This window comes from Symsagittifera roscoffensis, chromosome 7, assembly GCF_963678635.1.
Source record: "Symsagittifera roscoffensis chromosome 7, txSymRosc1.1, whole genome shotgun sequence".
Taxonomy (NCBI): domain Eukaryota; kingdom Metazoa; phylum Xenacoelomorpha; order Acoela; family Convolutidae; genus Symsagittifera; species Symsagittifera roscoffensis.
Genome location: NC_087068.1, coordinates 37,342,315 through 37,369,421, shown reverse-complemented (window position 1 = coordinate 37,369,421; position 27,107 = coordinate 37,342,315). Strand labels below are relative to the sequence as shown.

Below are 27,107 nucleotides of genomic sequence, written 5' to 3'. Positions count from 1 at the left end.
TTCGAGAAAAAGTTATCGCCTTCAAATAAGTCAACGTTTTGAAACTTTGACAGTTTTTTGGAAACTTTTTGTCTTACGCGAATACTACCGCGCCAATTGTCAGGTTGTGGTCAATTGAGAAATCCGGTTTTGAGAATTTTCTCTGCATAAGCGGCCCTACCGTGCTTTTTGGAGAACTATGTTATTGATTTTAGAAAGTCTTTTGACCGTATTTTTTGAGATGAAAAGTTCAATTTAAAAAACCGGTTGTGAAATTGTCCCTACAGAAGAAGTGACTACTGAATTTTTTTAGTAAGAGAAATGTTATATCCTTGGGAAAATTGATTATCTCAAAATTAGTAGAGAAACAGCTAAGGTTTTGGGCAAAGTCCAATTTTTGAAATCACTGTTTTTGTGCCGCATGAATATAGCAACTGCATTCAATATCAAGCACGTTACTCCAGCTTTAGCTTGGACCTTAGTTGTTTTTGTCGAGACATACGAAAATGTTGGTTCACCTAATTGTCACATAAATGTTGATTCACCTACGATTTGAGAGGGTAATTGTTAAATCGAAGCAACATATTATGTCAATCTTTTCTGTAGCGGCTAAGCCCAATCATTTTATACGAAAGAGTGTGCTTCGCAGAGATGTGAAATTTTTGATTTATTGAGTTTTTTGGAAACCCTGCTATTTATTAGGTAAAGTGTTGATTTCACTGAGAAACCCAGTTCTGGGAGTCTTCTCTACTTAAGCGGCCAGAAAAAGTTTTGATTTCGTAAAGTAAAGTTTTTGAACTTAGGACAGTTTATATAAAAAAGTTTGGTTTTCTTAAGAAGTACCCTATCAAATATGAGATAAAGGGTTCAATAGAAAAAGGTTCAAACGAGAACTTTTCCTACAGAAGCGGCAACTCCTTTTTTGTAAGAAAAGTTGAGTGTGTTTGGGAAAGTGGCTTTTTCTCAGAAGTTTTCACTTCTCACTAATTCTAGTAGAGAAACAACTAAGGTTTTGGGCAAAGTCGAATTATTGAAATTGCCCATTTCATCCCGCATCAGCATGACAAATTCCGAAAAAAATTAGTTTGCTACCTCCAGCTTTGGCTGCGCTCCATACTTGTACTTTATCGAGACAAACGAACATTTTGGCTCACCTAGTTAAGTTTTCACTCTTCTATTTATTTTGGTTGAGAAGCAACTATGGTTTTGGGCAAAGTCAAGCAGTTTTTGAAATAACTTATTTAATCCCGCATCAGTATAACAAGTTCCGAAAATATCAGTTTGCTGCCTCCAGTTTTGGCTGCACCCCATACTTTTACTTGATTGAGACATCAGAACAGTTTGGTTCACCTAGTTTTATTTTCACTCTCACTTTTTTTTAGTAGAGAAACAACTAATATTTCGGGCAAATTCCAATTTTAAAAACTTCCTATTTTTATCTCGCTTCTGTATAACGAATTCCAACAGTTACCTCCAGCTTTGAATGGGCCTCTAGTTACCATTTATCAAGACATATGAACTTTTTTTCCAATATAACTCATTTCTTATGAATTTCATTTCTACTTTTAATTTTTTTGTTTGTTTTGTATCGCAAGTGCTGCGAAGCTCTGATTCGTCTCTGTGTAGATACAAGTGGTTTTTATTACTCCTGTTAGTTGTAAAGCTAATAGCCCTGACCTTTTTTCCTTTGGTTTTCCTTTTATTTTTTAAAGAATTGAAGAAAGTAGATCAGAATCTTATATAGGTCGTCATGATTTTTTTTGTGATTTTTTTGGAAAAGTGCTGAAAGTTATTCTGGCTCAATTGTTTTTTTTTGCGGTTTGATTTTTGATTTAGAGTAATCAACGTGAAGACTCTATATGTATTTGTTTTTAGATTCAGATTAACGACAAAATACGCTCAAAAATGTATCAGTAAGCGGCCATATGTGTAGTGGAGTTTGGAATTTTTTTGAAATGATTTCAGTCTGCTTATGGTATATTTCATTTGTTTCTTTACGTCGTAGTTGGCGAAAAAAAGTTGACCTGATAGTCTGTTATGAAGTTTTGAGTATTGCATAGCGTGTTTATGTTAAAGATAGTTTTTCAACCTATGAAATATTTTTAACTGAATAGTAATTCCAGGGTGATTTTAGAATAGTGAGGGTTTCAAAATAGTATTTTGTCCTCGATGTGCTGTAAATTTACATTTGTTAATCACAATATTTTTTAAAACTCATTACACTTGCGAAGCAATGTGTTATAGAACGAACTTTCTTTTTTACCATTCTAAGTCGGAAATACTGTTGCGACTTTTGTTGCGATTTAAAGCAACAATATTTGCTGCATGGAATTGCCAATACAAAATGATTGGCAGTATGTTGCACCCTTACAGCTTATTGATAACATGAGCTTTGACCTTCGAACTTTTTTAAGTTTACACAGTTGATGCATTTTAAATTCAAGTGAACAGAAAAAAGCTATTTGTTTCAAACAACGTAACTACAATAAAATCTCGATTTCAGAAATATTCTAACTCAATATATCTCGCAACTTATAATGTGGCTTTATGAGTTGCGATTTTTTACATGCAAAATTGTATCTTTTTGTTTTAAGTGCTACTCTTGCTCCATCGAATTGGCAATTTATTAGCATATGTAGCTGCGTTATTGGTGGCTAGTTTTTAGGGATTTCAAGCATCCGTGGCTCAATGGTTAGTGCGTGAGACTCAAATTTTGCTAAGCCTCGAGTTTTTGCAAATTCGAGGCTTATTTCTATTTTTTCTATGTGACTTGATAGAGCTGCTTTTTAGTCGTGTTCGCGCAAGTGTTTGCGAAACGCAGCTTCTGTCTGTGTCAAACTTTTGGTTTCTTGTATTTTTTTGATAGTTTTTTTATCTCAATCAGTTTCTTGTTTTTAATTGTCACCGAACGTAGTGAAGACTCCTAAATATGTCTTGGTGATATTTTTTGGTCGTGGTTTTTTTGAAGAAAAAGTCTTTAATGGCCTAAGAACTACAGTTGTACTTTCACACGTCTTAATGCATTTTTTAATGCCTTCAGGTATATATGCACTTTTCCAGCTTAATTTAATTTCATCTGCTAAAAGCTAGTTAAATTGCTCTCTTCAAATATAAACATGGAAGTGGTGCAAAAAAGTTTGATCGATTTTTGTTTTAAAATTTATTATAAGTTTAAGATTTCCCAGCGGAATAAAAAATTACCCATTGATCGAGTTTTTTTAAATTGTGCAATTTTAAGTAAACAGCGTCATATTTCTTTTACTTTGAAATTCGAAAATTTTTTCATAATTAAGTCAATTTATTGTTGCTTTGCTTGCATTGACTCTCACAGTTGTGTGTTGGCTATGTTTTTTATCATCAGATCTTTTGCTATTGATGTTGCTTTTGTAACTAGGAAAACAACACTTGGTTAGGAAATAAAGAAATGACGCGGCTTCAGGGAAAAAATCATTAAAGTTGACGGGACTTAGTAATAATTTGACGGCAACTAGGCCGACAATACTTGGGTAGATGCCAGTTGAGCTAAAAACAAAACTTTTGTTGTGATAGAGTGTGATTTAAAAGATTTTGATATTTGAAATTGTCACGGCACCTCTTTCTCTGTCAGTATTCAAAAAAAAATTTCAAGCGGCACTTCTGCCAACAATACTTTGGTAGACACAAGTTGAGCCGAAAACAAAATAAAATTCAAGATATTTGTAATCACGAAAATGAGGATCTGTCATGATTTATGAAAAAAAAACTGATGGAGAAACTAAATTTTCAAGATATGCTATTGCGTCTTCATTCTCATAACGAAAAAATGTTATGTATATGTGTGCCCTTTTCTCAAAAAGCTGAAACGAGCAGACTTGAGTAATGACTGGAACAAGGCCCTGATCTGAGGTTCCACTCGTATTTCAAGTCCAACTCATCGAGTCTTCTAATCGTGGCCTGGTCCAACGTGTTTTTGACTATGTTTTCGAAAAAATTGAAGTACAGCAACGTAGTGCTGAATGTTTGCGCACTTCGTCTCCAAAAGAACACTTTCTGAGAGGCTATTTTAGCGAACTGAATTGGGCAAAGTGGTTGATAGTCGGGATCGCCATGGCAGTTTGAAGTGAGACTTCGGACACTTAACACTTTGAGCGCCGGTCTTGCTTTCAGAATGTAACAAGCGAGTTTCCATATTTTCCGAGGAGAGTAAGGCTGCAGTGATCTACTCACAGTAATGTTGACTATTCTCAACGAGGATAAGTCCCCCGATTTTATCAATTTTTTCAATGATTTCAAATCACATTCATCATATATGATGTAAAGTTCTTCCAATTTAGAAACTAAATCGCAGACAGTGCGAGATAGAAAACTAGCATTGGCCTTAAGAGTCTTTAATTTAGGCGGAATCTTGAAGGGATGAGCTGTTTTTTTAGGCTTTTTCGTCTCCAAAGGTCTGCGAAGCGTGAGGTTGATCAAGTTTGGGCATTTGTTTGAAAGGCACCACCTCGGGACATCTGGATTGTTACCCCAATCGTCTAACTGAAGCGTTGTGATCCGATCCAATATTGGACCATTTATTAAAGTCAAGGAATTCAGTTTGTTGCATTTGAACGAAGTGACCTTGGGCATTTTTTCGAGAAACTTGACTTCAAACCCATCTGTTTGACCCAGCGTGTCCATTTTTATCAATGTCAGCTCCTCGACATTGAAGCATAGCTGTGCAAGTTGATATGCGATATTATTATCTCGGAAACTCAATTGAGTTTGCTGAATTGTCAGTTTTTTCACATGATGAAAAAATCTACTGTTAAAAGAGGGAAGTTCAAATGTACGCCAAATGCGAACGTTCATGTCAATTTCGGTTGCTTTGTTTCCAATTTCTGGGAAAATTTCGTCAGCTAGCGTGAGCGCGAAGTGGTTATTTCCGTCGTTCGATACATCACTGTTGTGTAGATCTAATACAACAGTCTTCAAATTATTCCCAAATAATTCCCGATAACGACTGCAAATCAATTTTTTTTGATCTGAGAAGAATTCATCAAAATACGTCATATCAGTTCTGACGATAGAGAGTAATATTGAAAATTGGTTAAATTTCCAATCAGTACTTTCGACTAAATGTGTTAGAAAATATTCGGCTCTATTTGAGTTATAGCTAAAAGGAAAACAGTGCTCTTTTGAAAGGTAATATTTTAGAGTTGAAATATCATAGGTAATATTTAGTGAACAACTGTTAATGGTTCTGTAAAAATGGTAAGAAACTGATCGGAAAGCGAGGACGCTGCGGAAGCCCTCATTCTCGGCTAGGAACGAAAAAATTAGAAGCTGGCAGATTTTCCGGATAACGGATTCGGGAAGATCAGATATTTTGGTCGGATATTCATAAGTCCTATTCATTTCCGAACAGAAAAATCGCTGAAATTGCTAAGCTATCACTATCAACTAATTTAATGCTAGTTTAATATCAAGAATGAAGAAATGGGCGAAGTTGTTAATATGAAACGTTGTGTTCATTGACCATTTGTTTGTATTTATGATTTACTTTACATGTAGTTGGAAAATGGTATCATTTTAAGCTACTATTTTTGCAGTAATTCTAAAAATAGTATCAAATGCATACCATCAAATGTGGCAACCTCTCGGGAAACTGTGCATTGAGCAGAGCTGTCTAACGGCAGAGCGAGCTTGACACAAAATAGATCAGCGTGCTTAAAATAAAAATAAAATAGTTTTAAGTTAGAATAGTTCTAAAAAAGTAGTTTTTTTTTAAATCTATTTCCCTTTTACGACTAGGAAAGTTGGATCTCTTTCTAATTGAGCAATTTTGAAGTCGAATTGTAAACTTTTTATACATAAAAAACTTTCAACTTGTGGCGACCGCTGTATTTTGGTATTCTCGAACTTTGACTTCTTTTTCGTTCAATCGGGAGAAATACTGTTTCTAGTAAATTTAGGCCGTGGATGTTGCAATGCATATGTAAATTGTCGTGAGGCGACAATTCGTAACAGGCGACATTTCATAACAGGCGACAATTCGTAACAGACGACATTTCGTAAAACTTTATTGAAACTTTATTTCGCAAAACGGAATATTGCGCGTGAATCAGGATTCCTCTCATGCCGGATGTGAGCGAAGCGCAGCAAGCGTATTCTACTTGCCAATGCCTTGTTACGAATTGTCGCCTGTTACGAGTTGTCGCCTGCTACGAATTGTCGCCTGTTACGAATTTTCGCCCTGCCGTAAATTGAAGAACGTAGCAATCTAATTTCGACCTATGACACAAAAGCTATGCGAGTTTTCAAACATAACAACTTCGCTTCTCAAAGACTCTTATGATTTAAAAAGGAGAAATGTAGCTTTCACGGACACCCAATGAGTAAATGATTCATCTTAAGACTGCTTCCTCCAGGTACTGATTTTTTTTCTGTCATCTTTTATGTTGAAAACATTTCAATCGAGATGAAGGAACTTATACTTTTTTCTCCCAAAAATATGCTCAATCGACAAAACACTTTTTGTTTTTACCAACACGAGCGATACAACAACGAATGACTATGGTAAAATATAAATAAACATTTTTTTTTTGTTTTGAAAAAAATGACTGAAAATTGCAATTCAAGATAAACAGCCATTCATTATCCTAGATCTTATTGCAAATCTTTCGCTTATTCAACATTGGAGAAACATCATTCACGAAATAGATAATGAAAACAGCTTACTCTTAAAGTTAACGACAAGGTCAAAAATAGTTTCAGACGATATTTAAATATTGCCATTAAATGGTCCGAAAACTATATTTGCGGAGAATATTCTTACTACACTGAATCATGAATGCGAATCAAAACTCGACATAATTAGAATTTGAACAATGAAAATTAACGTGTTTTTATGAATTTAACTGCAACTCACTGAAACAGAAACCGCTGGCTAACAATATTTGACGATTCTTTCAGTGTATCTGTTTGCCAGTGGAAATCAAATCGGTCGACCGTACCATCCCCCCTCCCCTCAATCGAGGGGGATAAGTTACAGGTTTTTCATAAATTAACTTTGAGGACAATTTAAGTTGATCTAATTTTTCAACAACATTAATCCAAACAACTAGGAATATTGTTTTGGTTCACAAATTAAAGTAAATATTCTTTTTGAAAATTTAGATCTATTTTATAAATTTACGGAGGTTTATTATTTAGGCTGACATGAGCGCATGTATTCAGCGCCCTTAAAGCTATGACTTACTTGCAAGATCTCACCTTACAAATTGCAGCGCACGTGCGATTTGAACCAGCAATCATATGATTGCTGGGCACCATCACTACCGGAGCGCCACAATGCCCAGGTCGAATTTTCGCACGATCAGAATCAAGCAAAGCTCGAATTATAAAGAGAACGCTTTAGTGCTAAAGTAGTGCTCGTTTTTATGGGGTGGCAATTTTTAGTAGATATTATAGAAGTAATTGTTAATAGTTCCGAAAAATTGTCTCAAGCAGTATATTCTTAAGCGTTTGTTTCAACTGAATATTTGGTAAGAAATTAATTTTTAAAATAAATATGTGGCTAGGAGGATTTTCTACGGGTTTTCATGTGTTCATTTGAGGACGAAATAAGCTGATGTAATTTATCAGAAAAAATAGTCCAAAGTAATTATTACACCTGCGATAAACAAGCGTTATCAAACTGGAATGTTTACTTTTTTCGGTTAACAACTTGCTTAACAGAATTACTTGAATCACTTGTATCTTAGTTCATAATGAACTCAAAATTCTGCGTTTCCGGTCAACTTAGCCTGGAGGTAACGAGAATGCCTGGGACGATAAAGGACCTGGGTTCGAATCTGACCAAGACCTGTTTTTGTTTCCAAGCGGAAATATTCTGTTTCAAATGAAATTATCGGCTAATTATTTGTCTACTTATCAGTTGTCGGCTTAGTTGTCTCATCTTGAAATCGTTTAGCAATTTCATGCAATATCATACACATATCCCCAAGTTTAGCTAGGCCCCTAGTTGTTTCGTGTAGACATACGAAAATTTTCGTTCACCTAGTTTTTTTCTACGTTTTAAGTTTTTCTACATTTAAAATGTTTGCAAGTGGTGTGAAGCTCCGCTTCGCCTCTGTGTAATTAGTATTACATTTTTATAGTTAAATCGAAAAAATTAAAGTGATATTTCATCCATAGTTAGTTATTCTCTATACTTCGCTATGTGTTGTGTTTCCTGCTCTTAGAAGTCAGTGAGCTACAATCGTAGTCTGAAGCAGATTAAAACCTGATTCTAGACCTAGACGTATCGTTAATTAGCATACTGTTTCGTTACAAGTAGCACAGGCTGGAGTAACCCCTCCCTGAAACTGGTTTTTTGTTTTCCCAGTTTTTGTTTTTAAGAGTAATGAACGTAGTGAAGACTCTTATTTAGGTTTTGCTGTTTTTTTATCAGGAAAAAGTCTTAAAATTTGTTCACGCTCATCTTTGATTTTTCGCGGTTTAACTTGTGATTGCGTTTTAAGTTCAGTGCATTTCTATTGTTAAAAGGAAGGCAAACTCCACTATCGAAAATTGTAAACGTGATCGACTTCTAATTTTGAAAATGGAATTAATCATCAGTTTTCCCAGCGAAATAAAAATTTTACCTTGTGATCCAGTTTTCTCAAATTTGGTTAATTTTAACAAAAAAGTGTCCATAATAAATTGTTCTACAAATTCAAAGAGCTTCAAGGCCATCGGTTTTTCTTTCAGATTTCTGGCGTTCATTACTTTTTGCCAACTGCTAGTTGGCTATCTTTTGCTGTTTTCATTCTTAAAAACTTAAAACGTGATGCAGTTTTTTGTTTGCAATTGAAAAGAGTTCCAAAATTGTTTGTTGACACTATCAATTTTCTATTTGTTGTGTCTGATTACCCTTACGATAAGCAAGCGTATTGCAATTTGGTACTTAACTTTTCCCCGCATAGAATTTTGTTCACAAAATGGTCAATTTTGTCGGAATTGTAAATTTAAAGACATGCACAGTTTTGTGAAGATTCAAGTAAAGTTACCTCTATACACAATTTCTTGAGAATTCAAATAGAATTGCCTTCATCTAAATAGTAGATAGGTGTAGTCGGTTTCCGGGGTTAATTTTGTTTTTCAAATGAATTTATTGAAAAAATGTTGAAGTTTTTCTTACCATTTCATTACTCTTTTTTCAACTGCCAGTTGGCTATGTTTTGCTGTTTTGATTTTAAAATGTGATGCAATTTTCTGTTTACAATTGAAAAGAGTTAAAAAATATTTGTTGACCCTAGCAATTTTCGGTTGGCTGTGTCTTACTACACTTGTGATAAGCAAGCGTATTGCAGTCGGTTACTTTTCTTTTCCCCGTATAGAAATTTGTTCACAGAAAGGTCAATTTTGTCGGAATTGTAACTTTAAGGACATGCACAATTTCGTGAAGTGTCAAGTAAAGTTACTTTTATGCACAGTTTCTTGAAACTTCAATTAAAATTTCCTTCATCTAGATAGTTGATAGGTGTAGACGGTTTCAGGGGTTATTTTTTTTCAAATGAATTTCTTGAAAAAATGTTGAAATTTTTCTTTTCGGGTTCGTGGTTTTCGGAACAGTTTCCGTCGGTTCAATTCCCGTTTTTTTTCTGAAAGGTGTTATTTTATTTGGTACCGTTTATTATCAGCTTACTTAATAACGCATGGATTTTTTTGATTTTAGAATTTTCTACAATAAATGTTTTTTTTTTCGATTCAACGGTTGCGGCTTGTGTTTTATCGCCAATTCATTTCATAAGGCGTAGTTTTGAGGACAAAAAATTCCTGTTTGTTAAAATTAGGTTTAATGAAATCGTAGGAGATATCATTTTTTAATTTTCATTCATTTTTTGGACAATTTGAATTTTTTTTCAATTTTCTCTGAAATTTTGATGTTTCTCGACAATTTCTGCTTTGGTTATCACAAATTAGCAACAATGAAAGACCGGCTATAACATTAGTTGTCTGCCTACTTCCATAGTCTCTTTTTACCTGACTCCACCTTCAAATGCCTTCAAAGTTTTAAGGCATTTGAAGTGACGCAAGCAAATTTTTCCAATTTGAAGTGACGCAAGTCAAAATGTGGGGAAGGTTTGACTCGTTCTACTCGTGGGGAGCGTTGTTTTGGATTTTTTTAATCCAGCTATTATGTACAGCCAATGCTAAGGATATTAGCACAGACTATTATATTACAAATAGCACTTTAGCTTCAAGGTATCATGGTTCTGTAGCGTAGAGGTAGGGAAGGAGACCAGCAGCAAAATAAGAGGATTCGAACCTCAGCAGGGTCGGAAGTTTATAATGAACTTTTTCGTATACTAGTTAAATTGCGTCCTCTCTATAAAATTGGTAAATCTCAAATTGACTGGTACTGCTAATGCGTCATAATTGGCTTGCGTCACTTAGCAAATATGTAGACTCATAATTGGCTTGCGTCACTTAGCAAATATGTAGACTCATAATTGGCTTGCGTCACTTAGCAATTATGAAGTCTCGTAATTGGCTTGCGTCACTTCAGGAATTTTGTACACTCAACGTTTTACTCATTCAGTTTTTCCCAATAGCGTTGTCGGTCATATTTTTGATTGTGTATCCGAAGTGCAACTTTGCATCTGATCAAAAAATTACCCTGCCAGTGTCAATAATAAGGGTTCAGTTGTAAAAGCAGATTCCGGGATTCTTTGCTGTAAAAGCGGGATCGCCCTTTTTCATGCACAAATAAACAACAGCCTTCGGAGAATTCGATTTTTTTTTTTTTAAATCAAATTAGCAAACGATTTTTATTTTTATCAATTGACAAACGAATCGAACTGAACTTTGGAGATGATTTGACAGTTTTTTTTGTTCAAATTTGACAGTTTTTTTTAAGTATAAAAGAGTGTTGAGATTGTCAGTAATAAAGTTCCTGATGATTTTTGTTTTCGTTTTTTATTACTCAAAGAGAAATGATGGCAAAATTAGCAATCTTGCAAAATTAGGACTCAAATTTTTACCCGAATCAAGGAGCGTTTTTTATCTCGCTATGCATTATTAAGAGTCGATGAATGTAGTTCAGGCTCTCAGAAGTCAAAATTATTTTCTCGTTTTTCAGGAAAAGTAATAAAATTTGTCAGGTTCAATTTTACATTTTCGTGGTGTGAGTTTTGTTCAGATCATTTCCTTCTTAAAAGGAAGCACACTCCACTATCGAACAGCAAAAAGGTAAGGTTCACAAAACACGTGATCGACTTTAAGTTTCGAAAGTGGAATTTAAAGTTCACATTTCACAGCGAAATGAAAAGTTTTCTTATTGATCCAGTTAACTGAAATTGTGTTAATTTTATCGAAAAAGTATTAATCATAATTTGTTCTAGAAATTCAATGTGCTGTAAGTCCGTCTGTTTTTTCATTGAAATGCGAAAGCTTAGGTTTTTTCAAAAAAAAGTCAATATTTTCTGTTGACTTCCGGTCATTGCGTTGGCTCTGTTTCACAAATAACAATAACTACCATTTCTTTTCAGAAAAAATAAGATCAAAATGAGTGTTGCTCAATTCAAATTCAAATTCATTTGCTAGATGAAAGGAACATTAAGATATCCAATAAAAATGCCAATGGCCTGAAAAAAATGTGAAGGACGAGTAGTTTCATTTATGGACTCTAACTTTCAGAATTCCCAGCGGAAAAAAATTACCGATTGAAGCAGCTAATTGTTTTTTAAGGAAAAAGTGAATCAGAAAAGGTTTTCGAAATTCGTAAAGCTTTAACGTGATATATTATCCATAAAGTATAATATTGAAATCTCAATATTGTTGCGGCGTTCTGTCCGTTTTCAAGTAGGTTTACTGGTGGCGAAATGTCAACAATATTAATTGATTCACTTAACATGAGCTTTTATATATAAATTTTGATTTAAATTTTAATTAATTCGAATTATTTGAATTTGAATTTGAAATAAGTAGCAAATACTGTGGGTGATTTCTGTTTTTTGTTTAATATTGATAGATAGAGTGTATGGAGTAATTCATTCACTTTTTGCTCATCGAGTGTGTGCTCTAAATATATTAGGTGGAATGTCAAAACTCGAAAAAGAGCGCTAAAAAGAGTGTGTGCAGACCTGTCATTGCAGCTGAAATCACGATTAAAAGGGTTTAATTATAATCCTGTCTAACGTTTGTTGTGCCATCTGATTTTGCTTGAAAAAGTATTCTAATGATTATCACTTCCAACTATAATTGGCGGCTGAACAAAAATGGAACAGAAGCTTTTTCAAGTAGAGATAACGTTTGCGTGCAGTCCAATTCGCCATTTTATTGCTTCTTGCTTTGTTTGACCTAAATGTACCCCATGTGCTAAAAAATTGCAGAAGGCAAATACTATAAAATCCATGTCTGTTTCGATGACTGCTCTAGTTGTGCACTGAGCGTGGTGATGTGTTTATAAAATGGTGGCTGAATATGGAGAGAAAATGCTGTTGGTAAATTGAGTGGAATTTGCGTATACACAATACAATGCATTGGTGGTGTGGTGCGGTGCTAACGCAACAATATTACCTACCTAGACTATGCTCATTCAGTCACACATTCAACTAGCTCTTTTCAGTCCCACAATTGCTTGCTGAGTTACTTTCAACCTTCTCTTTCTATTGAATAAGCCATATAGTGATCACTCGAATTTAAGTGGAATATGGTGTTAAAAATCAATAAGTTAGAATTCATAAATATTTTCGAACATTACTCTGGCTATCTTCTTGTTTAGGCAATTATTTCTCACATGCCATCTGCTCCAGGTAGTATAGCAGACTTGATATTCGTGTTTGAGCATTATTTTTATAATAAAGAAAATGGATACCTGGGTGAAATTCATCAATCGCGAACAAAATCTGATCATTTGAAAGTGTCCGTTTTGTTTATTTTTCCAGTCTTCATTTTCTATAGTTTGGCTTCGAAAAGCGCGTGGTACAAACAAACGAAATTATGATGAGTTTTAAAAACGTCACTTGATTTTTAGTTGGTCCGAGCAGGATCTAATGGCATAAGGAGCGTTTTTGTGATCTATCAAAAGCGTGAGAAATGGGAAAGAATTTATGATATATGTATATGGATATTTATATCAGTAGCGTGCCGAGAGGGGAGACATCCCCCCCCCCCCCTCAACTCTGGTAGCCAAATTTTTCGAGAGGGTTCCCACTTTGGTATAACTTTACGACATCCATTTTTGGCTGAGTAAGCTCAAAATTTTTCTAAAGGCGCCTTCGGCTCCAACATAACTAATTTTTTTGCCTGTTTTTTTTTTTGAAAAATTAGCCGGCTGCGCAGAAAATTTTTGGCGAGATAAGGTCCTTGAAATCTAATTGAGCTGCATAAAAAAAGGTCCGCAAAATTTTTCGAAACCCCCCACTCCCTAGAAAAAGTTTTTCGTACGCCACTTATTTATATATAGTGTGTGGTATCATATTAAAACACTTCTAGTCGTGTTTCATGTTTTTGAAAAAAAGGGACATTCTTAAACTATCATAGCTTAGTTGTTGACTTATTTTCGCCCTACTTTTTTGACAAATGTTAAAGTCATCTTTTTCAAAGTAAGGGATTTAAAAAAGCTCTATGTTGTTTAGTTATTTTATGAATAATGCTATAACGTGAAGCTCATCCTTGCCTTTAATGACATCCAATAAAGATTATCTTGATAATCCACCTTGTTCTATATCATGATAATTTTCCCTGTTTTGCAAGTATTTTGTTTTTGAAACTCATTTGTTTGTTCAAGTGTTGTTTTCTTTACTCTTGTTAGTTTTTAAAGAAGCATTTCAAGTTAAAATGTTCAGATGATGGCTCTGCGGGTGGGGTTATGAACTCATCTTCTGGTTCTGCGTCCATCAGAAAGGGAGGAGGGTGCAACACAGGAGGGGGTGTGTCCTCAAGCTACCCCCCAGTGGCTTATAGACCAAGGCACTCTGTGTACCCCATTGTGCCAGTGGATCAAGCCCTCTCTACTATTTTGGACAATTGCTCAGCTCTGCCTTCTGAGAACGTCAAGTACAAGGGTAAGTGTGAATTGAATCAGGTTATTTTGTCGGCAGTTTCAACAATGGTTTTGACCGTTTGCTAAATTGGAGCTCTTTTTTGGTAGCGGATATAGTATTTTGGAGAGTCAATTATGATAGACTTAAAAGTTTCAACAAAATCCCCAGGAAATTTGCAAAGTTTTTTTTTGAAAATTGGGAATTTTCTGGAAGTTATTACGTTTAGAGTAGTAGAAGAAGAAGAATAATTTATTCCTCAAATTTGCTAACAAAATCAATTACGTTTCAAAATGAATGAAATTTATTGAATTTACTGCAAACTTGAGAGGAAAGACAAAGGACATCAAAAATGCCCACTATGAGTATGCCCTTGAAAAGATAAACGCGCTTGCAATCAAATATTTTAAATTAATTATAGTAACATTCAAAGACAAAAAAAGAGTGACAAAATATTTAAATTAAGTACTGAAACCTAAACAAGGAAAGCTGCCTGCCAAGGAACTTGTCTTAACAGCATATCACCTCGGTTCACTTATGAGAATAAGGACAGAGAATAATGATTGAAAAAATAATCATCATTATAAAAAAATAAACAAATAAAAAATTGTGATTTTAATTGTTTCTTTTTACGATTAGTTACGATAAAGTGTCATTATGAGAACGCTGGTGTTTAAGATGCTCTGGGAAGAATACTTTCGTGTGATGTGTACGCAAGTGATCCCTTGCCGCCTTTCCCAGCATCAATCAAAGACGGATATGCTGTTCGAAGTAAGTTTGCAACCACGTCTGAATTTGGCAATTAAAGATTGGGAGAATTTTCTCAGGAGAAGTGTTTTTTTTTTTCATTTCTATCATACACTTTGTTTCAGCCTGTGACGGAATTGGGATCCGGGAGGTCATTGGAGACAGTACCGCGGGAGCAATGGTAAGCAGTTCCTCTTTGGTTTGATTCTTAGTTTTCTCATCTTTTGGAATACGTTTTCCAAAGTGTAATAGTGTCTTGCGATTAGAAAGTGGAATTTAATTGGATATCTGACTTTTCATTGCAGCAATTATATGAAATTTTGTAGTTTTTTAATTTTTTTTACCGAATATATTTTTTCGACTTAGTAGCTTCCTTATCATTTTCTGTCCGCTAGCTTGCAATGCTGTGTTAATTTGATCGCAAATGGCACGAACTTGGCTTGGCCTCTGTTATTTATCTGTGAATATCTATTTGTCGGTTTGATTTTTAAGTCCATTTTAACCATTTTGAGTTTACCAATTTGGCATCATGTTTTTAAGAAAGTTTCTGAAGTTGGTTTTTGATTGTTTGAACATAGCATGAAACTTTTTGATACTGCATGAAGTGAAAGAAAACGCAAGATTTTGGTTTATATATACAGTCCATTTGGGAGCTCAGGTCTATTTTGTTGTTAAATTCATGTTTTTACTTACTGTGCTTAGACTACAACTGAGGTGGTGCCTGGATCTGTGGTGAGGATATCCACCGGGGCTCCCCTTCCTCCAGGGGCAGATGCAGTGGTGCAGGTGGAGGACACCGAGCTCATTGAGGCCAGCGATGACGTAAGATGAGTTACAACTCTGTTCTCTCATTAAAGTAGACTATTAGATCTTTTGATTCCCTGATTCGAAATGACTTCCAATTATCATATTCAGTTTGGTGATCAAATCAGTTGATTTCTAAAAATGTTACATAATATGGGTAAGGTGAATACTTTTTTTCACAAATACATGTGATATACTGAAATGAGCTCTTTTGGCATTTTGCATGGTTGCGGCTAGGTACCAAGATATCATTTTTCAGGGATACAAGGAGTTCAAAATTCGGATCCTGGCCCAGTCCAAACCAGGCCAGGACATCCGCCCAGTGGGCCTGGACATCCAAAAAGGGGAGAAAATCCTGTCGAAGAGTACCCGTTTGGGTCCCTCGGAGCAGGGTCTACTTGCTGCAGTTGGGGTCACACAGGTCAAAGTGTACAGACAGCCTGTGGTGGGGGTGATGTCTACAGGAAACGAGGTTCGCAGTTAAGAATAGTCAAAGTTCAAAGACAGAAAAAAAAGAAAATGATGGACAAAAATGAAATGATGATAAAAATGATTTATTGGAAAACGATGGCGTTCATTTTTTTCAGCTGGTTGACCCTGGGGACCGTTTGGCAGCTCATCAGGTGCGAGACTGCAACAGGACCACTCTACTCTCACAGCTGTCTGACTACGCTCTCAAACCCATTGACTTGGGCATAGTGCCGGACTGGTCAGTTGATATCACGTAGTATAATAAAAAACAATTGATAACTTAAGTTCGCAAGGTTTCTGGAAAAAACTTCGCCTCGTATTCCTAAACTCGAGGCCGTCAGTGGGTAATAAAAACTTCGGATTTACATCAATGCAGCTCGCGTAAAACTAGATTTAAAGTCGTAACAATATTAGCTTGAGACAGAATTTTTATAATTCAGAACCCCCGTCTCTCTCGCTTTTGGTCAGATCTGCTCACTTGTTTGAACACAAAACATGTTGCAAAACATGCCCTTGAGTGATTAATTGCACGTTTTAAATTTTCCGGATTTTATGGAAAATTTTGTCACTCTTATTTAAAAATGGAATCCATTATCAACTCTTGGTTTTGTAGCTCACATTGTAACATCAGGTACGAGTTTTGTAGTTAAAGTAAACCAGCCGAAGTACAAACCAACCGAAAATGAGCAGAGTATATAAGGTAGCCAAAAGGTTACGTCATATGAATCAAATTTGCATAACTTTCGTAACTGTTATGTAGTTGTATATCTGGTTTATAATACGGCTGCTTTATATACCACCGAGATTTGACTCGCATGTTAATTTTTTTAGACTGACAGATAGTTCCAAATTGAATATCTTTTCCGACATGGAATGTTTGGCATGCGTTTTCAGTCAATTTTCATGACAGATTTTGATCTGGTCATTTTTTTATTTGTCAACACTACCCTATTATAGCTGCATGATGCTTCTCGCCCCGAATTCGCATTTCTTCAGTTTTATTCTTCATTTTCTGTGGTAGCTGCGTAGTGACTTCGTGTAGCCGTTACAAATCTCTGCAAGGGTTATTGTGTTTAGCTCCTCTAACCTGGTGCGGCGTCTGCGTGAGTCCATTCACGAGTGTGACGTCATAATCACAACGGGGGGAGTGTCGATGGGGGAGAAGGATCTGCTGAAATGTGTGCTGGAGATGGAGATGGGAGCGAATATACACTTTGGACGCGTATTCATGAAACCTGGGTGAGTCTAAGACTCCAAGTTTTCCTTTTTACTCTCCAAGGATATTTTTACTCTATCCTTAGTCGTTTGATTGTTTCAAAAACTGAAGCACGACATGTAACCTTAAACTCAAACGAACATTCAGTGGCTACATTGAAAGTCGACGTATTTTAAAGCCTGTAAATTGTCTCTTTACATCGGCCTGGAAGTTGTCTCTCTACCTCGCAAAAATTAGTATTTATAACGTTGTCTATTACAATGGCTCTTTTGGCTTAGAGGCGTAGACAACAGTAACGAAAGCACATCACAACCACATCACACAGCCCCCCCACCCCCAGGAATTGGACCCTCTGACCACCCAAAGTGTCTCCCCCTTTGGTATTACTTTACCTTTTTCGGCGTCAATATTTATTCAATTTGAGGGGGAGAGCGCGCCAAAAATCGTGATTTCTTTTGGTCAAAAAGTGTCTATAAACGTCGAAAAATTTTCGAATATTTTTGAAAGCTCCCAACCAATCAGATAAAATCCTAGATCCGTCCCTGGTAGGTCCATCGTCGCGAATTGACCGGGATGGTTTGACGTATACTTTGCATCAAATGGTTCAATAAAAGTTTTTCTCAACCTTATCTTTGAAAAACTGAGCTCATAAAACAATTATGGATCGCAAAAGAAATTCATTGAGAATTTGCCCATAAAGTTAATATGCGTATTTAATGCCAGTAAAATAACCTGGTGCCAAAAAAAAATTCTACTCTCAAAGATCGTCTGGTTGCGAGTTATGTCTAAAATTAACCAATATTTGTCTGACTACATGTGACATGTAACGACAAGTTTAGTTTGTGATTGATAACATGTAGATTATAAAGAATTGGATAAGCATTCAGAATGTTCGGTTGCACCAACTATACCAACGTCCAGATTATGAGACTGTGGACTGGTGGTCACATTTAAAATACTACTAAACTCATAAGCTATTCTTTTCAGAAATAGACATTTATTTAGTTTTCCAAAATCGAAAAGTACCGCCAAAACTATTAAGCGGCACCTGACTTAGTACCTTTTAACAAATTTTAAATCTTATCTTTGGCTCAAAAAGGGTGTTAATTTAATAAAAGGATACCATTAAGTGACTCAAAAGCTGGTATGATACTAAATGATATCTAAGAATTTCAGCTCTGGTCTCTTCGCAAATCGAGAAAAACTTTCGCCTTTTACTAAAGTTTTCCGTGCGGAGGGACAAATTGAGAATTCTCTCTTTTTCCAAACTTGCTCTTCGGGGCAGGTATCACAAATAATGAACACGTTTTCTAGAAAATATTTTCAATTCTTAAATATTATTGTTCCGACTTTCAAAGAAATTGACGAAATATTTGTGTTCGGGGCGAGCACCGGCTTTTAGCAGGCCAGTGGTCATTTTTTTTCAGTGGTCATTTTTCAATAAATTATGGAGGTTTGGAAATTGGGCGAGTTTAGGATAATTAACGTGCTATTTATACGTAAGTGGCTAATTAAATTGTTCCAAGTTTTCAACTGTATACCAGATAAAGATGTACCATAGAATCGGGGACTGAAAAGTGGTCCATTGTGTTTTCAATGCCTATGCGAGTAAATATTCCTCACCTTTTTAGAAAATGTCCTAAAACTTGCTCGTACCTTCGTGAATTGGGAATTTTTGGATTAGTAGATATTTTTCAACCTCCATCTTGTCTTAAAGTGAAAACAACTGCAATTACTCTCAATGATTCGCAGCTAGGTTTAAGAAAGTGCTACAAAAAGCCAAATTGCCTGACCAATATGCATACCTAGATAACAGAAATATACGTAATGCAATCTATTACGCTAGCAATACTATAGACGTCGGACAAAACGCTTGCTAGGAATAAAGGGTCCTTTCTACTTTCTATCTTAGAAAGTAAATCTAAAATTCGCTGAGAAATATTTTATTAAAAAAAGAAGTTAGTATGAATTTACAGCAAGTTGCCTTTTGACTCAATATCTATTTTAACGGTGAGATTAGAGATATTTTTTAGAGATTGGTTGGGGTGGTAGAAGAGAGTGGTGTTGGTGTTAGAAGAGATATTGTTGGAATGAATTCCCGTAGTTTTGAGCTTCTATTTATACTCAGATTGGGAAATCACGCCACTTTTCGTATCAAATGAGAAGTTTCTTTTAACTTCGTATTCTTTATTCGTACATTCGTATTTTACGAGAAGAAGGTTTCGTATGCTCGTATTTTACGAGAGGAATCGTTAATATTCGTATTGAATGAGAATAGTCGTTTCAATTCTCAATGCTTAAAACGTTATACGAATTATTCCAATAGCATTTCCCTTCCTTTTGCAAGGGAATAAAAACATATTTCTTTTGGTGGTGGCGGCGGCGTCACATTTTGTGAACGCAATAAAATAATTCATGTTTCTGTTTCTATTTGAAATCAGAACATATCCATCCTCCTATTTGGAGAGGGAAAAAACTGAAACTTTCATTTTTATTACTTTTACTTGAATAGTGGGGTAATTGTTGATCAATCGAAGCTTTTTCTTTCAATCTCATAAAGTTGGTTCAATAGTTTGTTGGTATTACAGGTAGCAGATGTTTTTGAACAACTGATACTTTGAGTCAGGCTTGAATGAATATAAACACATCAGTTACATTTATAAATCAAAATAGAGTTTACACAACCAAGGGATTTAACTATAAAATTAAATACATCAAAATTATCTGTTTCTCAAAAGTTTGAAGGTTAGTTTTATTCCTTAAACATTCTTTTTCCGAAGTCTCCTTTTCTTCCTGAAGTATGTGAAGTCTGTCCACACGCGTAATAAGGGGAGGACTGGTTCATACAAAGGGGGTATTTTTTTGTGTTTTTTGTTTTTTATAAAAGTCAAAATTGTTAAAAGGAAATTAATAGCTATACTACATAGCTATATAAAGCGAAAGAATAAATGCTTAAATAAAAGGATAAATTTCTTACAATTTTCCTTCCAACCGGGCTATAAGTTGTTGATTTTTTGTTTTCAAATTGTGGATTTGCTTTTTCAGCTCCCGGATTTGGTGCGTTTCATGGATATGACTGCGCTGAATTTGCTCAGTATAGTCATCTAACTGGGGGGTTTGTAATTTTGCTGTCAGATACTTTGCTGGGACATAGATTTTTTGATATTCAAGAAGGGAATTAGTTATGGAATACATTTTTTTTATAGGATGATAAGCTTCTAATTTAAAACGATTGATTAATGGATTCAAAGCATAATTGAGATTCATATCGAAGCCAGGATTGCTTTTAGAATTAATGTATCGTTCCCTTTCTAACTGAATATGTAATCTAGTGTTTATTTCAGTGGGGTGCAAGGGCTGTCGCCTAATGGTCATTGGACAATGAGAAGTTGATACCGGCGTATTTGCCGTTAGTATCTTATATGGTTTTACAATCTGGGTCCGTTTTTTAATTTTAGAATTCGAGGGAACCAGGGGTATTTGAAAATCAGGGGGTGAAATATTTAGGGGTGGTGGCTGTGATGCTGTAGTTATTGGGACAGCTGAACTAGTTTGAAGTAGTGGCTCAACGAAGGATCGTGTTGAGGTCGGTTTTGCAGTGGGTGTTGTAGTAGAAGAAACAGTTGGTTGTTGAGTGAGTGCTGAAATCTGCGAGTCCAGTGGATCGGTTGGTGGCAGGAGTGAGAGAAGATCTTCAAAATCTCTCAAGTCGTCATCAAGTGTTGTGTTCATAGTTGAATCAGTTGGTATATCCTAGAACAGTAGAATTTTTTATTAGACTGGGTTTGTTGGGTGATCCAAGTTTTGAGTTCTTCTCTCAAAACTTGTTAATTGGATTTGAGGATACATGCGATCCTGGTTTATTTTATCAATTTCCTCTAAAAGAGGGGCTTGTATTTTCTGATCACATTCTTGTTCTATTTTTTCAGCTTGCTCATCTTGAGTGAAAATTGAGGTCACTATGGAAGTGAAAAGTATATTGTATGAAGCGGCAAGTAATACTTTGCCAAAATGTAGTGAGCGGCCGGTGATTTTGTGAATATGCATAGCCTTTATTATGAATACTAGGCAATCTAGTATGAATTTCACAAATAGAAAAGAGGCGAAGACTATTCCGCATTTTTCTAAATAGTATTGTACTTTCCCGAATATACGGGTGTATTCGTTTTTCCAAAAGTTTGGAGAGATGAGATAGTCCAAATAAATTGTTTGGGAAGAGCCTAGCGGGCTGTATGAGTCTTTGAAGAAAATTTTTTTTGCATTGAGAAAGGACCTGGATACTTTTTGCAGTATTCCTTTCATCTCTGAATTATCGGAAATCATATTCCAGAATTTTGCATTTGAGCATAAGTGTAGATTGAAGCGCCTTGGCTAGAGGCTAGAGAATGCTTAATCTTTTGAATTATCTCTTTTGGTTTAAAGAGATGTGGTCCTGTAACCCTTGTAATTTGAGGGGTTAATTCAATCCAGGACTTATCATCATCAACATCTAGTTGAAAGAGATTCGAATGTTTGTCGGAGCAGTCTTGTAGATCTGCCGACTGAAAAGTTTGTCGCGTAATTGGATCGACAAAATGAATATTTTCCTTATACATAATGGGAATGCGATTATAGCATTCATCCATTAATTGCAAAGGTGAATAAAATTTTGGACAATGATAGAGCCAGGCAACATTGCCATTGGTCTCTAAGAACATAGAGCGGTTTTTGGTTAGAATATAGCCAGCCAAACGTGGGCTTTCAAGCGAAAGCATTAAAGTATTTAATATTGAGGAGCGTTCTAGCTCACATTGATTTTGCAGAAGGGCTAACTCGGCCGTTCTGAGCATGTAGAAGCTATAAAAAAGAATATAGTCCAATTTGGTACCTATATGAGCTTCGTAGTCAATTTGATGACTTGAAAATTGGAGTGGCGGCGAATCATCACTTAATGTGAGAAAAGTAGAATTTGGTTGGCCGGCATTATGAATAGTTCCCGTTTCTGGGGTTGGTTTAACTTGGATTCCAGTATCCATATTGAAACCGTCAGTGTATGCAATAAAAAGTGAATCATATGAAGTTGGATACACTATTCTGGGATGACCACAAAGAGATTGCGGTTTATTCATCACCTGTAGCATAAATTTTTGAGAATCCCTTGTATGGGTAGAATGAATAGATGGGCTAGAATCGCCTTTAATTATGTAGTATGATTCTTCGTTTTGAATCATTTTAGCCGGAAATCTGTTTAAAACAGTGAAAATGCAATTGTTGGGTTCTTCCCAAGTATAAGCAAAAGCGTCTAAGGATGTTGTTTCACATCCATTTTCAGACACTGGACAGGGCAAAGGAATGTTTTGCCAATTATTGACTGTTCCATCTTTGAGGTTAACAGTCAGAGTTACATTTTGCATGTAAGTTTCAAAAGTGTCCAATTTAATCCAAGAACGGCCATCACATTCGTTATGATGTTTGCCGTCAACTTTGCCAGCATGGGCATTAGTTACTGTTTTAACATTAAATGTGAAAGGAATATTTCCAATACTAGCATAGCCTAGGTTAAGATAACCTCTGTCGGCGGCCAATTTACATTCATTGGCAGATAAGTGGAGATCAGTAGTGATCATATTTTGTCGAGCGTCAATACCACTCGAATCAAAAGAATCGCAAAACCAACGCATTGATTGGTGTTTGATTCGACACATTGTCGCATTTACTTTTGTGCGATAATGTCTCTGATATAGAGTAACATAAGCATGGGCTACTTTAATATTTTCTGGTTGGACTTTGCAAGGTGCTACTTTATTTAGAGAGAACATTTTGTTAGAAGTCATTAGTTGACAATCATAATGAGCAACCCGAAGATTATTTGCAGTATTTGCATATAATTGTTCTTTCGGATCAAATGCTGAGGTTTGATTCGAAAGTATCATTAGAGTTAAAAGACCAACCAAATAAATTTTTTGCAAATTTATTTTTTGGTGGTGAATGATAGTAGAATAATTTTTAAAAGTACTTACTTTAAGCATTTCCTCGAGAGTGGTTAGAACAGGATCTTGGTCCATTAGTTCACCTTCCTCTATTTCACTATTTGGATTTGTCATTTTGTGGATTTTTGTGAAGGGAAATCTGAGTTAGATTTCAATTTTTGTTGAGGAATTCAGCAGATTTTATATTTTGGAGAGAGAGAGAGGAGGATTTGAATGAAAGATGTGGAATTGAGCAAGAATGAAAACAACTGTATATCAGTTAGTTTTTAAAGGCTGTTTTTGCTTTTTTGCAAATCTAAGCTCTGATTGGCCGTTGTTATTCGGCGTCTTTCGGAAGTGACTCTTTTTAAGTCGTAATTCATTCGCCATTCGTTTTGTAATGTTGTGGTTTTTTTTCACGGATATAAAGTCTAACCTTTATAAAATTTATTTTTAAATCTATTTGTTAATATGTTTATTTTTGGTATTTTGTGGTTTTATTACAAACTAAATATTTATAAAAGAGAAAAGAAAAGCCTATAATAAAGAATGTTATAAAAAAGATTAGTTTTGGCCAAATAAATAATTGGTGTTTATTTTTTCTTTTTAAATTTGCCAATTATACTGGATGGAATTGTAGTTCCATAAAAGTTTGTAGGACGATTTGTCCGTTTAGGCATATAGGTATCAGCCATATTATATTTAGTTTAAAAATTTAAAGAAAGATAGAAAGTTTATAAATTTGTTTAGAAAACTTAAATTTCCGATTTGGAAATTTATTACTTCTCTTTATTTGTAAGAGAAAATTCAACAATTCTCCAGTTTGAGAATTGGAATCTTTGCTTTTTATCTCTTTTTGAGACTTTAGCAATTTTTGCGAATTTTTAGAAGGTGAGCCTCACTGGTCGCACCAATTTATTACGCTAGCAATACTATAGACGTCGGACAAAACGCTTGCTAGGAATAAAGGGTCCTTTCTACTTTCTATCTTAGAAAGTAAATCTAAAATTCGCTGAGAAATATTTTATTAAAAAAAGAAGTTAGTATGAATTTACAGCAAGTTGCCTTTTGACTCAATATCTATTTTAACGGTGAGATTAGAGATATTTTTTAGAGATTGGTTGGGGTGGTAGAAGAGAGTGGTGTTGGTGTTAGAAGAGATATTGTTGGAATGAATTCCCGTAGTTTTGAGCTTCTATTTATACTCAGATTGGGAAATCACGCCACTTTTCGTATCAAATGAGAAGTTTCTTTTAACTTCGTATTCTTTATTCGTACATTCGTATTTTACGAGAAGAAGGTTTCGTATGCTCGTATTTTACGAGAGGAATCGTTAATATTCGTATTGAATGAGAATAGTCGTTTCAATTCTCAATGCTTAAAACGTTATACGAATTATTCCAATAGCATTTCCCTTCCTTTTGCAAGGGAATAAAAACATATTTCTTTTGGTGGTGGCGGCGGCGTCACATTTTGTGAACGCAATAAAATAATTCATGTTTCTGTTTCTATTTGAAATCAGAACAAATCTACGATATGAAAATTAGAATTGATGAACCGCTACAGAAGCAGTGCGTATTGAGTATTGACTTTACAAAAGCATTCGACGCCGTGGATCGGAAGTATTTATTTCAAATGCTGCGTAAAATGAGTCTTCCTCTGCTGCTGGTTGACATGCTCGAAAACTTGTACGGAAAAACAAAAGCTATGATAGGTGTCAATGTTTTTCTCAGTAAAGAAATATCACTGGGAAGGGGTATACGACAAGGTTGTCCACTATCCGCCCTACTTTTTATTGTAGCTTTAGAGCCTCTGGAAATCTTGAGACGACATCAGTGGTATGCACACCCAATGGAACGACGAGTGATAGCTTATGCAGATGATGTTAATGTTTTTGTACATGCGAATGACATAAATAGGCTTTTCCATGAGATCGATAAATTTTGCCCACTCGGAGTTTTCCTATGGTATGGACAAGTGACTAAAATTGCAAATGCGGAAAAAATGATCAAACTATTCAATGACATGAAAAAATACTTCAATAAATTTATGAATTTTTGTGTGAAAGCCTAGATAATGACAGTTTTGTTCCTTGCTAATTTTTGTCATATTACACGACATATCTCTTTTGAGAAAAACTTTGAAGAAATTAAGTTTAACTGCTTTATGGGTTCCAGAAATTAAGTTTAACTGCTTTATGGGGCGCAGGTCGAAAAATGGAAATAGCTCTACAGTTGCTGGAACAAGCATCCAATAATGGAGGTGTTGGCTGGCCCAACATTAGATGCAAAGTTTCGACAGCAAAAATTCAAAATGCTTTGAGTACTTGGCTCTCTGGTGATGAACTAGCGAAAGAACGTATCAATAAAGCGATCCAAAAAATAAAGCGCCAATTGAAAACCTGAAAAATGAGTTGAAAAATTCGGATCTACAATTGACAATATGGGATGTAACACTGGTGATACGCGGGTCGTCACGGAATCTTATCATTGGAAGCATTACGAAAGGTAAAGAGATATACAAGTTTTTCGTCGCAACATTGCTTGATAATCAGCGTTGGGCCTCCGGAATAGAAAAAAAAGCGGCCTCAATTTTGGTATCCAGCTAACAGAAGTAGGAAAAATAACAAGCTGGTTTTGGAAACAGGTTAAATTAACGGGTTTTGAAAAAAACATGTACTACAAATTGGTCTTTAACTGTATACCCGATAAAGATGTACTATGGAATCGGGGGCTGAAAAGTTGTCCATTGTATTTTCAATGCCTATGTGAGTTTGAAAATTTTCCTCACCTTTTTGAAAAATGTCCTAAAACTTGCTCGTACCTTCGTGAATTGGGAATTTTTGGATAAGAGGATATTTTTCAATCTCCCATCTTGTCTTAAAGTGAAAGCAACTGCAATTATTCTCTACGATCCTTGGAAAAATAATGGGGATGATACAATCTAATAACAACATTGTTTTATGCCATCTTATTGATATTAATACCGTGAATTTAAAAAAAAGTCACTCGCGGTAATTTTGAGGTTTTAATGCGCGTAAAACTACCGAAATCTACTAGTTATTGAATAACGAGTGCGTATTCTTGACTACAAGTTAATCCGGTGTAGAAATCATTATAAATTGAATTGAGATACGCCCATTGACCTCAATATTGCGGTAATATCAAAATTTTATATGTTTTCAAGAGCGCGTGTGGCAGAACTTTCAGAAAATGAAAACCTGGTCTTCTTCTTTGACAGCTTTCAATCCCCAACTGGGACTACGCTCTCCTCTCATTCGCCTTCTACTCGTCCTTCTACGTTGGGTCAGATTGTTTGCGGATACTTGTCTTTGGCAATTTTCACGCGTATATTTGCTCGTGTAAATTCTTGCTTCCACTTGATTTGTTGGCTCACTTTCGTACATGTTTTTGGATGTCGGGCGAAATTTGATGACAGTATCATTGTCCCGAATGTGGAACAGCTTTTTATGTTTCCTGCATATGTCTCGTTAGCATTTATTGATATGGTTTTTCGCTTTAACCTCAGTTTTAAATACTCTTTGGTATCTTTTGCCTGGGAATGTTTTAATGTTTTTTGGCTCTGATATGTTGTTTCATGAATCCTATTCATATGAGTTCTAAGGCCGCCGGTATTCAAGCATACTTTTAGTGATTTTTTCTTGCCTAACACATTCCTGTCCTCGGGAGCTGTTAGGAGGCCCTTTTTGATATCTAATCTTCCATGGGTCCAAGTGTTGCATCCGCTTGTTCTCCCCTGCGCGCTGTGGTTTACGATTCGAGGTTGTAGTATCCAACCCGCCAATTTTGTGGTTGTTCCTCTTCTTTTTCCTCCCTCTGTCTAACTAAGGGTTGGGAGCTATCCGAGTATGGCTCTCTTTGCAGGTCTCGTCTTCCATACTCCGGACATGTCCCACCTGTTGAAGCCGTGTTTCATCTTTTTCTTGGAATTTTT

The 27,107-nt window shown here is 35.4% G+C and overlaps 4 protein-coding genes and 1 non-coding gene across 7 annotated transcripts in view; 2 read left to right on the top strand and 3 right to left on the bottom strand.

The window, feature by feature from the left end:
- The window catches only part of LOC134850967 (ADP-ribosylation factor-like protein 5B), a 448,774-nt gene that overhangs the window by 53,927 nt on the left and 367,740 nt on the right, over nt 1-27,107 (bottom strand). The window lies entirely within an intron of this gene.
- LOC134850964 (ataxin-3-like) overlaps nt 1-27,107 on the bottom strand; it is a 197,501-nt gene that overhangs the window by 139,636 nt on the left and 30,758 nt on the right. The gene's annotated exons all lie outside the window — the stretch shown is intronic.
- LOC134852156 (gephyrin-like) overlaps nt 1-27,107 on the top strand; it is a 37,962-nt gene that overhangs the window by 8,552 nt on the left and 2,303 nt on the right. Inside the window, exons 9-16 of one of the 2 annotated variants that reach the window (XM_063868463.1) lie at nt 13,773-13,991; nt 14,646-14,738; nt 14,840-14,895; nt 15,417-15,536; nt 15,778-15,990; nt 16,106-16,227; nt 16,603-16,620; nt 17,067-17,228. In XM_063868463.1, coding sequence (XP_063724533.1) covers nt 13,773-13,991; nt 14,646-14,738; nt 14,840-14,895; nt 15,417-15,536; nt 15,778-15,990; nt 16,106-16,227; nt 16,603-16,620; nt 17,067-17,228 — 1,003 coding nt within the window. The remainder of the gene's footprint in view (nt 1-13,772; nt 13,992-14,645; nt 14,739-14,839; nt 14,896-15,416; nt 15,537-15,777; nt 15,991-16,105; nt 16,228-16,602; nt 16,621-17,066; nt 17,229-27,107) is intronic. The other variant, XM_063868464.1, reaches the window with a different exon arrangement.
- Nucleotides 3,733-5,664, bottom strand: LOC134852157 (uncharacterized). Its single transcript, XM_063868465.1, has 2 exons — nt 5,576-5,664; nt 3,733-4,910 (listed from the first exon to the last, which is right to left on the bottom strand). The coding sequence occupies exon 2, from the start codon at nt 4,804-4,806 to the stop codon at nt 3,808-3,810; it is 999 nt and encodes a 332-aa protein (XP_063724535.1). The 5' UTR covers nt 4,807-4,910; nt 5,576-5,664; the 3' UTR covers nt 3,733-3,807.
- LOC134852208 (U5 spliceosomal RNA) lies at nt 18,380-18,493 on the top strand. Its single transcript, XR_010164288.1, has one exon. It is a non-coding gene; the product is annotated as a U5 spliceosomal RNA (small nuclear RNA).